Source organism: Oncorhynchus mykiss, chromosome 13 (genome assembly GCF_013265735.2).
Source record: "Oncorhynchus mykiss isolate Arlee chromosome 13, USDA_OmykA_1.1, whole genome shotgun sequence".
Lineage (NCBI taxonomy): Eukaryota > Metazoa > Chordata > Actinopteri > Salmoniformes > Salmonidae > Oncorhynchus > Oncorhynchus mykiss.
This window is the reverse complement of record NC_048577.1, coordinates 68,456,263-68,470,148: the sequence shown is the minus strand read 5'-3', so window position 1 is coordinate 68,470,148 and position 13,886 is coordinate 68,456,263. Positions and strand designations below refer to the sequence as shown.

At 44.7% G+C, this 13,886-nt stretch overlaps 1 protein-coding gene across 1 annotated transcript in view; it reads right to left on the bottom strand.

Moving 5' to 3' along the window:
- The window catches only part of LOC110487469 (NLR family CARD domain-containing protein 3-like), a 135,778-nt gene that overhangs the window by 23,679 nt on the left and 98,213 nt on the right, over positions 1 to 13,886 (bottom strand). Inside the window, exon 8 of the mRNA XM_036942472.1 lies at positions 9,233 to 9,279. Within this exon, the coding sequence (XP_036798367.1) occupies positions 9,233 to 9,279 (47 nt within the window). The remainder of the gene's footprint in view (positions 1 to 9,232; positions 9,280 to 13,886) is intronic.

The window sequence follows — 13,886 nt, the reverse complement described above, 5'->3', positions numbered from 1 at the left end:
GATGAATGTGAAAGTTGAGATACTGGGGTGCAAAGGATCAAGATAAATAAATAAATACAGTATGGGGATGAGGTAGATTGGATGGGCTATTTACAGATTAGCTATATACAGGTGCAGTGATCTGTGAGCTGCTCTGAAAGCTGGTGCTTAAATCTAGCGAGGGAGGTAAGTCTCCAGCTTCAGAGATTTTTGCAGTTCGTTCCAGTCATTGGCAGCAGAGAACTGGAAGGAGAGGCGACCAAAGGAAGAATTGGCTTATGGGGTGACCAGTGATGCTGCTATTGTGACCAGTGAGCTGAGATAAGGCGGTGCTTTACCTAGCAGAGACTTGTAGATGACCGGGAGCCAGTGGGTTTGGCGATGAGTATGAAGCGAGGGCCAGCCAACGAGATCATACAGGTCGCAGTGGTGGGTAGTATATGGGGCTTTGGTGACAAAACAGATGGCACTGTGATAGACTACATCTAGTTTGCTGAGTAGAGTGTTGGAGGCTATTTTGTAAATGACATCGCCAAATTCGAGTATCGGTAGGATGGTCAGTTTTACGAGGGCATGTTTGGCAGCATATGTGAAGGATGCTTTGTTGCGAAATAGGAAGCCGATTCTCGATTTAATTTTGGATTGGAGATGTTTAATGTGAGTCTGGAAGGAGAGCTTACAGTCTAACCAGACACCTAGGTATTTGTAGTTGTCCACATATTCTAAGTCAGAACCGTCCAGAGTAGTGATGCTGGAAGGGCGGGCAGGTGCGGGCAGCGATCTGTTGAAGAGCATGCATTTAGTTTTACTTGCATTTAAGAGCAGTTGGAGGCCACAGAAGGAGAGTTGTATGGCATTTAAGCTCATCTGGAGGTTAGTTAACACAGTGTCCAACGAAGGGCCAGAGGTATACAGAATGGTGTCGTCTGCGTAGAGGTGTACCAGAGAATCCCCAGCAGCAAGAGCAACATCATTGATATATACAGAGAAGAGAGTCAGCCCGAGAATTGAACCCTGTGGCACCCCCATAGAGCCTGCCAGAGGTCCGGACAACAGGCCTTCAGATTTGACATACTGAACTCTATCGGAGAAGTAGTTGGTGAACCAAGCGAAGCAATCATTTGAGAAATCAAGGCTGTTGAGTCTGCCAATAAGAATATTGTGATTGACAGAGTCGAAAGCCTTAGCCAGGTCGATGAATATGGCTGCACAGTAATGTCTCTTATCGATGGCGGTTATGATATCTTTTAGGACCTTGAGTGTGGCTGAGGTGCACCCATGACCAGCTCTGAAACCAGATTGCATAGCGGAGAAGGGACGGTGAGATTCGAAATGGTTGGTAATCTGTTTGTTAATTTGGCTTTCAAAGACCTTAGAAAGGCAGGGTAGAATAGATATAGGTCTGTAGCAGTTTGGGTCTAGAGTGTCTCCCCCTTTGAAGAGGGGGATGACCGCGGCAGCTTTCCAATCTATGGGAATCTCAGACGACACAAAAGAGAGGTTGAACAGGCTAGTAATAGGGCTTGCAATAATTTCGGCAGATAATTTTAGAAAGAGAGGGTCCAGATTGTCTAGCCCGGCTGATTTGTAGGTGTCCAGATTTTGCAGCTCTTTCAGAACATCAGCTATCTGGATTTGAGGGAAGGAGAAGTGGTGGAGGTTTGGGCGAGTTGCTGTGGGGAGCGCAGTGGGCTGTTGACCGGGGTAGGGGTAGCCAGGTGGAAAGCATGGCCAGCCGTAGAAAAATGAATCATTAGGCCTATTCATTTAGAAGCCATATTGATGATGCCACAAAACGATTGACAGTTCTCTTGGTCTTGTAGACTTGAAGACTGTATGGCTAGCTCGTTGTTGAAAGGGGGTCAAGTGTGAGGCTTCTTCTTTAACGTGTGGGTTTACATGCTAATCAGGATACAAAGGGGTGTAAAAGTTAGACTGGTAAATACAAGCAGCATTTTGTTCACAACCACTATTGACTTTATACTTCTGACCCTGTTTGGTAATATACTATATTGATTATTTAGACCATATTGTGAAGTGCGCATCCCATTCTATTGATATGGCACATCCACTCTAGACGCGTTTTACCCAGCCAGCATGTCGTCATTGTCAGACTTCCAGACTACAGCAGCCAGTTACATTATGGAGGCAGGTTACTAGAAAAGACCGTTAGTTGGGTGTCATTAGGTAGCTAGTTGTTCAATCTAGAAGAAAAAGAAACGCACATTAAGACGAGGTGCTGGCTAGCGGAGTAGAACACCTGTTAAGACGAGGTGCTGGCTAGCGGAGTAGAACACCTATTAAGACGAGGTGCTGGCTAGCGGAGTAGAACACCTATTAAGACGAGGTGCTGGCTAGCGGAGTAGAACACCTATTAAGACGAGGTGCTGGCTAGCGGAGTAGAACACCTATTAAGACGAGGTGCTGGCTAGCGGAGTAGAACACCTGTTAAGACCAGGTGCTGAAAAGCGGAGTAGAAACTTGAAAATAAAAGAGAGCCACACACTCTAGGAGCTCAGATGCAAAAATGTAATACCAACGTTTCGACAGCCAAGCTGTCTTCATCAGGGTATAATCACAAACACTGCGGGATGACTCGTTTATATAGTGTCAAAAGACACAGGTGTCTGTAATCATGGCCAGGAGAGGCCTAATATCATTGGTTAATAATCAAATATTAAAATGTCAAAGAACAGCATACATACAAATGGATAGCATACGATCATAGATTAATTTGACTATACAAGTTTACGCACAATTACAATGGCAAAGTCACAATAATCACAAGAATGGCTTCAGATCAAAGTCTACGTTGAGACCGAAGGGAGCAAAGGTCTTTAAGTTAAAGATCCAGACAGCCTCTCGTTTTAACAATAAATTATCAAGGTCACCCTCTCCTAGGAAGGGTGACATGTTCGATGCCAATATAACGCAGAGACGAAATCGAGTGGCCTGCCTTCAAGAAGTGATGATGATCGTGGACACCCCCCTATCCACATCGACGGTACAGTAGTGGAAAAGGTGGAAAGTTTTAAGTTCTTCGGCGTACACATCACGGACAAACTGAAATGGTCCACCCACACAGACAGTGTGGTGAAGAAGGTGCAACAGAGCCTCTTCACCTCAGGAGGCTGAAGAAACACTCACTTTTACAGATGCACAATCGAGAGCATCCTGTCGGGCTGTATCACCGCCTAGTACGGCAACTGCTCCGCCCACAACCGTAAGGCTCTCCAGAGGGTAGTGAGGTCAGCACAACTCCTCACTGGGGGCAAACTACCTGCCCTCCAGGACACCTACACCACCCGATGTCACAGGAAGGCCAAAAAGATCATCAAGGACAACAACCACCCGAGCCACTGCCTGTTCACCCTGCTATCAGTCAGAAGGCGAGGTCAGTACAGGTGCATCAAAGCTGGGACCGAGAGACTGAAAAACAGCTTCTATCTTAAGGCCATCAGACTGTTAAACAGCCATCACTAACACTGAGTGGCTGCTGCCAACATACTGACTCAAATCTCTAGCCACTTTAATAATTACAAATTGGATGTAATAAATGTATCACTAGTTACTTTGAACAATGCTACTTAATATAATGTTTACATACCCTACATTACTCATCTCATATATATATATATATATATATATACTGTACTCTATACCATCCACTGCATCTTGCCGCCATCACTCATCCATATATGTATATGTATATATTCTTAATAATTTCTTTACACTTGTATGTATAAGCAGTTGTTGTGAAATTGTTAGATTACTTGTTACAGCTGTCGCATGCGACTGACTGTTAGCTCCACCCCCTGGTTACTGTTGTTATATAAAGGAGTGACGCCGTGACGACGGTTGAAACTGAACATAAAGTATCTGTGCAGGGTACAGACAGGTCTTCTTCTCTAACTTTAGTTTTATTTCAATGAAAAGGTCCTCTTATCTTCGCACTCACATAGGCCAAGGCTCCGTTCACTCCCTCTCTTTCTCCTCAGCTGCAGGCGCACGTGAAGTGAGCAGTCTGAACCAAAGCTGTACATTTATTGAGTTGCAATTGGCTGACACAGATAACAAGCTGGCATAGTTTTAACTTCATTAGATTGTTCTTGAAGGTTGGGTCATTTTTTGAAAATAATTGTTATACAAGAACATTTTCATTTTCAAACACGCAGCACTAGAAACACAGATCAGAGGTGGCCAACCCCCCTGGAGAGCAAGCAACCTATTTTAAACATACAGTTCACCCAAATTACAAAATATCAAATGTTTGTGTCCTTACCTTCCCTTTTCAGCTGGCATATCTAGAGGATATAGTTCTGCCTCCAGGGCAACATTCATGACAAACGTCAACTTGCGACTGGTAGAAGCAATGTTTTATTATGAAAAGTACAATATAGCCATGTAAAAAAAAATGTTCAACATAAGACATACAAAAAAGTATTACATTGGTATTTTCAGGGTGTTATTGTAAGAGTTTAAATGTTTAAACATCTAAAACATACGTCAACTCATAACGTCACACTATAACTTCATGGGAGTCTTGTGGAAAGACTGCATGTTGTTTTGGGTGGATTGAGTGACGTCTTCATCAACATTTTCAGAATATTCCTGTAATATTTTCACTTCTTGTCAGACGCCAACAGCCTAAGGAGTCAAGTAGTTTATCTGCTGTTTGCAGGTATTAAAAGTAATACATACATTGTAATTCCTTGTTGGAGCGCTCTCACATATAGGACAGTACATATCAATGGAGGCTGCAGAGGGGAGGACGGATCATAATACTGTCTGGAACGGAGCAAATGGAATGGCATCAAACACATGGAAACCATGGAAACCATGTGTTGGATGCATTTGATTCCATTCCACTTACTCCGCTTCAGCCATTACAAACATGTCCTCCTCAATTAAGGTTCCACCAACCTCCTGTGGTACATACACATGAACAGTAAAATATATCATAAAAATATATATTTTTTTAAATGCAAAGTGGTAAGCTCATAAAATAAAAAAGGTTCAGTCATGCTCTAAAAGTATGATGAAAACAGTTCAGGTTGCTGATTTAACAGAAAGATAGAGCTGTTCTTGAACCTGTGATCCAGAAACTGCCTAGCAACCACTGGTTGCAACCCTGCATGTCTATTTTTTAATTGGAGTTGTTCAGATTTTGAAGTGATATCTGTGTTTATGGGACCACTTAGTGCTGTATGAGGTGTCTGCTTGTTCCCAATTCTATCAGAAATGATGGTCCTCAGTTGAAGGTGCTGTGTCAAATTCCTCACTATTATAGGAAGACACATATGTGTGTGTCCAGTGTGTTTGTGTCCAGTGTGTGCCCAGTGTGTCAAGTGTGTGTGTGTGTGTCCAGTGTGTGTGTCCAGTATGTGTGCGTGTATGTCTCCAGGGTGTGTGTGTGTGTTCAGTGTTTGTGTGTGTCCAGTATGTGTGCGTGTATGTCTCCAGGGTGTGTGTGTGTGTCCAGTGTTTGTGTGTGTCCAGTATGTGTGCGTGTATGTCTCCAGGGTGTGTGTGTGTGTTCAGTGTTTGTCCAGTGTGTGTGTCCACTGTGTTTGCGTGTGTGTGTCTCCAGGGTGTGTGTGTGTGTGTGTGTGTGTGTGTGTGTGTGTGTGTGTGTGTGTGTGTGTGTGTGTGTGTGTGTATGTCTCCAGTGTGTGTGTGTATGTCTCCAGTGTGTGTGTGTATGTCTCCAGGGTGTGTGTGTGTGTGTGTGTGTGTGTGTGTGTGTGTGTGTGTGTATGTCTCCAGGGTGTGTGTGTGTATGTCTCCAGTGTGTGTGTGTGTGTGTGTGTATGTCTCCAGGGTGTGTGTGTGTGTGTGTATGTCTCCAGGGTGTGTGTGTGTGTGTGTGTGTGTATGTCTCCAGGGTGTGTGTGTGTGTGTGTATGTCTCCAGGGTGTGTGTGTGTGTGTGTCTCCAGGGTGTGTGTGTGTGTGTGTGTCTCCAGGGTGTGTGTGTGTGTGTGTGTGTGTGTGTATGTCTCCAGGGTGTGTGTGTGTGTATGTCTCCAGGGTGTGTGTGTGTGTGTGTATGTCTCCAGGGTGTGTGTGTGTGTCTCCAGGGTGTGTGTGTGTGTGTGTGTGTGTATGTCTCCAGGGTGTGTGTGTGTGTGTGTGTCTCCAGGGTGTGTGTGTGTGTGTGTGTCCAGTGTGTGTGTGTGTGTGTGTGTGTATGTCTCCAGTGTGTGTGTGTGTGTGTATGTCTCCAGTGTGTGTGTGTGTCCAGTATGTGTGCGTGTATGTCTCCAGGGTGTGTGTGTGTGTGTTCAGTGTTTGTCCAGTGTGTGTGTCCACTGTGTTTGTGTGTGTGTGTCTCCAGGGTGTGTGTGTGTGTGTGTGTGTGTGTGTGTGTGTGTGTGTGTGTGTATGTCTCCAGTGTGTGTGTGTATGTCTCCAGTGTGTGTGTATGTCTCCAGGGTGTGTGTGTGTGTGTGTGTATGTCTCCAGGGTGTGTGTGTGTATGTCTCCAGTGTGTGTGTGTGTGTGTGTGTATGTCTCCAGTGTGTGTGTGTATGTCTCCAGTGTGTGTGTATGTCTCCAGGGTGTGTGTGTGTGTGTGTGTGTATGTCTCCAGGGTGTGTGTGTGTATGTCTCCAGTGTGTGTGTGTGTGTGTGTATGTCTCCAGGGTGTGTGTGTGTGTATGTCTCCAGGGTGTGTGTGTGTGTATGTCTCCAGGGTGTGTGTGTGTGTGTGTGTGTATGTCTCCAGGGTGTGTGTGTGTGTGTGTGTGTATGCCTCCAGGGTGTGTGTGTGTGTGTGTCTCCAGGGTGTGTGTGTGTGTATGTCTCCAGGGTGTGTGTGTGTGTGTATGTCTCCAGGGTGTGTGTGTGTGTGTGTGTGTGTATGTCTCCAGGGTGTGTGTGTGTATGTCTCCAGGGTGTGTGTGTGTGTGTGTCCAGTGTGTGTGTGTGTGTGTGTGTGTGTGTGTCTCCAGGGTGTGTGTGTGTCCAGGGTGTGTGTGTGTGTGTCCAGGGTGTGTGTGTGTGTGTCCAGGGTGTGTGTGTATGTCTCCAGGGTGTGTGTGTCTCCAACAACTGTCTCTTCTACTCTAACCTGCCCTTCTAACACCACACTGTCTCTGCTAGTCTTGCAACAAACAAACAACAATGTTCACCAAAAAACGATGTATTTGGACCATATGGATATCCATATTTGAAAAGTGAAATATTTAAAATGCCTATCCCTAGCTGGCATTTCAAAATTCCGTCACTGCTAAACAAAATGTCTCACAATGTAACTTGCGCAAAAAAAACACATTTGCATTACAATTTAGCTAGCTATCAATATCTAATTTAGCTAGCTACCAATATCTAATTTAGCTAGCTACCAGTATGTAATTTAGCTAGCTACCAGTATCTAATTTAGCTAGCTACCAATATCTAATTTAGCTAGCTACCAATATCTAATTTAGCTAGCTACCAATATCTAATTTAGCTAGCTACCAGTATCCAATTTAGCTAGCTACCAATATCCAATTTAGCTAGCTACCAATATCCAATTTAGCTAGCTACCAATATCCAATTTAGCTAGCTACCAGTATCCAATTTAGCTAGCTACCAGTATCCAATTTAGCTAGCTACCAGTATCCAATTTAGCTAGCTACCAGTATCTAATTTAGCTAGCTACCAGTATCTAATTTAGCTAGCTACCAGTATCCAATTTAGCTATCTATCCTACCTATGGAGTTTTTAACATTATGCACAACACAAAATGCTTCTAAAACATCATAGCAAAGATAAGCAGTGAAATTCAATCAGAATCTTAATCAGCTGCAAAGTCAAAATTATATCGTAAACATTTGTGATTTTTTTTTTTTTTTTTTTTTTTTTTGTCTTTATGTAGGACCTGGTTGATCCCTTACCTTTCCTTTTCAGCTGGCATATCTAGAGGAAATCGCGCAAGTCTGCCTCCAGGGAAAGATTAATGTCAAATGTCAACTTGCGATGATTGGGGGAAGCAATTTTTTATTATGAAAAGTACATTATATCCATGTAGAATTGTGTGTGTGTGTGTGTGTCCCCGGTGTGTGTGTGTCCAGTTTGTGTATGTGTGTCTGTGTGTGTGCTCTCACAGGCCCCAGGATCACAGAAAGATACAGACACAGAGTTACCATGGTTATTATTTCCAGGAATAAACTGGTCCAAACTGGTGTGTGTGTGTTCCTCCATGTATTTAAATGTCATATTGTGATCAAACATAAAACACATGATTAGAGTGAAACATGATGTTTCGCACAGTGACCACCTTGCACAGGGACACTGAGGAGTTAACATCATACCAAACCCTAAACCCTGGATAGAGGGGCTCGGTGAATGTGGTGTAGAATGTGTGCAGGTGGGTCAGTGTGTCAGAGGAGACAAAGTAGAAGGACAGAGTGCCGGCTGGCCAGTCCAGATACACTCCTACTCTGTGGAAGCTGGAGAAGGGGATGTCTATATGCCTGACATATGTTTGGTATATGGGATCATCATTGTGTAAGGCACAGTAACTGTTGTCAGAGCATTGCAGATTCCAGGACTTGCCATTGTATCCAAAGACACAGTTATAACCGTTTCCTTTCCTGCTGATTCCTTTATATGTCACTCCTATATCAGCCCCACTCCCACTCCACTCGACCTCCCAGTAACAGCGCCCAGTCAGACCCTCTCTACACAGCACCTGTGCCCAGTCCTCAAATCTCTCTGGGTGATCAGGATACGGCTGCTCCTCTGTCCTCCATGTCACCTTTCTGTTATCCCCAGACAGAGAGAGTTTTCTGTTTACTGTGTTTGGGTCCAGTGTGAGATCACAGGTATCTGATGGATAAAACCAGACACAATATTAGAAATCATTATCATTCACATTAGAATGTTAACTCACTTTTCACTAATTCATTTAATGTAGATGTGTCTAGGTATCAACAGGAGAAGGTATCAACAGGAGAAGTTAAGGTAACTTGAGACTTGTTGAATGATCATATGTTATACTGTATGATAATATAAAACACACTTATTCCCATTAATTAATTACACACACACACACACACATTTCTAATGTAACACGATCACGAACACGCCACACACAGACACACACATTGTCAAAGCAATTATTTCTAAACTTTGTTGTCCCTGATTTCTGCTTCTGTAGAACTACAGCTTAAATGTAATATGACCAAGTAAGTAATGATGTATGTCTTTGACTTAACTTGAATTAAGACTTATTCTTAGTCATATTCTTCACAGCAGTCAACACTCACATTTTCTAAGCCCAGGTTTCATTGTGTACTCTCCACCATGTTCCACACTGTAGCGGTAAGCAGGAGAACAGACAGTCATTGAGGGATACACACACACACACACACACACACATTATGATAAGAATGTTTGTCTTAACTAGCCTGATAACTCAAACATGTCTGATATGAACATTGACATAAACCCTCTACATACTTGAGTTTCTGCAGTCTGCAGTGTGGATCCTTCAGTCTAGCAGAGAGCAGTCTGACTCCTGAGTCTCCTGGGTGATTGTAGCTCAGGTCCAGCTCTCTCAGGTGTGAGGGATTTAACCTCAAAGCTGAGACCAGAGAAGAACAGCCTTCCTCTGTGACTAGACAGCGTGACAGCCTGCAAAGAGTCAAATCATATTAAAATCACACTGCTATTCTTTAGTGGTGAAAATAGTGGCCGTGTATTTTTTCAACATATTCAGATATGTCAGTGTCCTGAAACCTGCAATATCTATTCAGAAATGAATGCATCATTATCAGAAATTATAGGGAGAAAAATATAAAGCACAAATATTTGACCAGACCAGTTAAAAAAGGTATCAGATTTAGATTGTATTTAGTATGCAGTCCCATATCTGTTTTGACAGTGAAGCAACACCGTGCGCCGACAGAGATGGCCGCCTCGCTTCGCGTTCCTAGGAAACTATGCAGTTTTTTGTCTTTGTACGTGTTATTTCTTACATTGGTATCCCAGGTTTCATCTTAGGTTTCATTACATACAGTCGAGAAGAACTACTGAATATAAGAGCAGCGTCAACTCACCATCAGTACGACCAAGAATATGACTTTCGCGAAGCGGATCCTGTGTTCTGCCTTTCACCCAGGACAACGGAATGGATCGGCGACCCAAAAAAACGACTTCGTAAAAAAGGGAAACGTAGCGGTCTTCTGGTCAGACTCCGGAGACGGGCACATCGTGCACCACTCCCCAGTATACTTCTCGCCAATGTCCAGTCTCTTGACAACAAGGTTGATGAAATCCGAGCAAGGGTAGCATTCCAGAGGGACATCAGAGACTGTAACGTTCTTTGCTTCACGGAAACATGGCTCACTGGAGAGACGCAATCGGAGTCGGTGCAGCCAGCTGGTTTCTCCACGCATCGCGCCGACAGAAACAAACATCTTTCTAGTAAGAAGAGGGGCGGGGGCGTATGCCTTATGGCTAACGAGACGTGGTGTGGTCACAAAAGCATACAGGAACTCAAGTCCTTCTGTTCACCTGATTTTAGAATTCCTCACAATCAAATGTCGACCGCATTATTTACCAAGGGAATTCTCTTCGATTATAATCACAGCCGTATATATTCCCCCCCAAGCAGACATATCGATGGCTCTGAATGAACTTTATTTGACTCTGTGCAAACTGGAATCCATACATCCTGAGGCTGCATTCATTGTAGCTGGGGATTTTAACAAGGCTAATCTGAAAACAAGACTCCCTAAATTGTATCAGCATATCGATTGCGCAACCAGGGCTGGCAAAACCTTGGATCACTGCTATTCTAACTTCCGCGTCGCATATAAGACCTCCTTTGGAAAACCTGACCACGACTCCATTTTGTTGATCCCTGCCTACAGACAGAAACTAAAACAAGAAGCTCCCACGCTGAGGTCTGTTCAACGCTGGTCCGACCAATCTGATTCCACACTCCAAGACTGCTTCCATCACGTGGACTGGGACTATTGCGTCAGACAACAACATTGACGAATACGCTGATTCGGTGAGCGAGTTCATTAGAACGTGCGTTGAAGATGTCGTTCCCATAGCAACGATTAAAACATTCCCAAACCAGAAACCATGGATTGATGGCAGCATTTGTGTGAAACTGAAAGCGCGAACCACTGCTTTTAATCAGGGCAAGGTGACCGGAAACATGACCGAATACAAACAGTGTAGCTATTCCCTCCGCAAGGCAATCAAACAAGCTAAGCGTCAGTATAGAGACAAAGTAGAATCTCAATTCAACGGCTCAGACACAAGAGGTATGTGGCAGGGTCTACAGTCAATCACGGACTACAGGAAGAAAACCAGCCCCGTCACGGACCAGGATGTCTTGCTCCCAGGCAGACTAAATCACTTTTTTGCCCGCTTTGAGGACAATACAGTGCCACTGACACGGCCTGCAACCAAAACATGTGGCCTCTCCTTCACTGCAGCCGAGGTGAGTAAAACGTTTAAACGTGTTAACCCTCGCAAGGCTGCAGGCCCAGACGGCATCCCAGCCGCGCCCTCAGAGCATGCGCAGACCAGCTGGCTGGTGTGTTTACGGACATATTCAATCAATCCCTATCCCAGTCTGCTGTTCCCACATGCTTCAAGAGGGCCACCATTGTTCCTGTTCCCAAGAAAGCTAAGGTAGCACTCACTTCCGTCGTCATGAAGTGCTTTGAGAGACTAGTCAAGGACCATATCACCTCCACCCTACTTGACACCCTAGACCCACTCCAATTTGCTAATTTGGTGTCAGGAAAATAACCTCACACTCAACGTCAACAAAACTAAGGAGATGATTGTGGACTTCAGGAAACAGCAGAGGGAACACCCCCCTATCCACATCGATGGAACAGTAGTGGAGAGGGTAGCAAGTTTTATGTTCCTCGGCATACACATCACAGACAAACTGAATTGGTCCACCCACACAGACAGCATCGTGAAGAAGGCGCAGCAGCGCCTCTTCAACCTCAGGAGGCGGAAGAAATTCGGCTTGTCACCAAAAGCACTCACAAACTTCTACAGATGCACAATCGAGAGCATCCTGGCGGGCTGTATCATCGCCTGGTACGGCAACTGCTCCGCCCACAACCGTAAGGCTCTCCAGAGGGTAGTGAGGTCTGCACAACGCATCACCGGGGGCAAACTACCTGCCCTCCAGGACACCTACACCACCCGATATTACAGGAAGGCCATAAAGATCATCAATATATTCAAGCATTTTAGATCAAATGTTCCATTCTGCCAAACTTACCCCCGTAAAACTGACCATCTTACTGATCCTCTACTTCGGTGATGTCATCTATAAAATTGCCTCCAACACAGTACTCAGACTACATCCAGTTTGTTATCACAGTGCCATCCGTTTTGTCACCAAAGCCCCATATACTACCCACCACTCGCTTCATACTCATCACCAAACTCACTGGCTCCAGGTCATCTACAAGTCTCTGGTAGGTAAAGTCCCCCCTTATCTCAGCTCACTGGTCACCATAGCAGCACCCACTCGTAGCACGCGCTCCAGCAGGTATATCTCACTGGTCACCCCCAAAGCCAATTCCTCCTTTGGTCATCTTTCCTTCCAGTTCTCTGCTGCCAATGACTGGAACGAACTGCAAACATCTCTGAAGCTGTCGACTCTTACCTCCCTCACTAACTTTAAGCACCAGCTGTCAGAGCAGCTCACAGATCACTGCACCTGTACATAGCCCATCTGTAAACAGCCCAACTACCTCATCCCCACACTGTATTTATTTATTTATCTTCCTCCTTTGCACCTCAGTATCTCTACTTGCATATTCATCTCCTGCACATCTCTCACTCCAGTGTTTAAATGCTATATTGTAATTACTTCGCCACCATGGCATATTTATTGCCTTAACTCCCTTATCTTACCTAATTTGCACTCACTGTATATAGACTTGTGTGTGTGTGTCCAGTGTGTGTGTGTCCAGTGTGTTTCTGGTGTGTGTGTGTGTGTCCACGGTGTGTGTGTGAGTTTTCAGTGTGTTTTTGTGTCTAGTGTGTGTATGTGTCTAGTGTATATGTGTCCAGTGTGTGTGTGTGTCCAGTGTGTGTGTGTGTGTGTGTGTATGTGCGTGTATGTGCGTGTACAGTGTGTGTGTGTTTGTGTCCGGGGTATGTGAGTTCGTCCAGTGCGTGTGTGTGTGTGTGTCCATTGTGTGTGTCCTGGACCCACACACACACACACACACACACACACACACACACACACACACACACACACACAGTGTATTTGTGTGTGTCCATTGTTTGTGTGTATGTCTACTGTGTGTGTCCAGTGAGTATGTCCTGTGAGGATGTCCAGAGTGTGTGTGTGTGTGTGTGTCCAGTTTGTGTCCAGTTTGTATCCAGTTTGTATCCATTGTTTGTGTGTTTAGTGTGTGTGTGTGTGTCAAGGGTGTGTGTGTGTGTTCACGTGTTTCCAGTGTTTTTGTGTTTGTGTGTCCTCTATGTGTGTGTTTTTTTCAGTGTGTTTATGTGTCTAGTATATGTGTGTGTGTGTGTGTGTGTGTGTGTCCAGTGTGTGTGTCCAGTGTGTGTGTCCAGTGTGTGTGTCCAGTGTGTGTGTATTTTCAGTGTGTTTTTGTGTCTAGTGTGTGTATGTGTCTGGTGTGTATATGTGTCCAGAGTGTGTGTGTGTGTGTGTACCCAGTGGACACACACACACACACACACACACACACACACACACACACACACACACACACACACACACACACACTGGACTCTCACAAATACACACACTGGACACACACACACACTGGAAGCTCACACACACAAACACACACACTGGAAGCTCACACACACAAACACACACACTGGATACTCACACACACACACAAATACACACACTGGACACTCACACACACACTGGATACTCACACACAC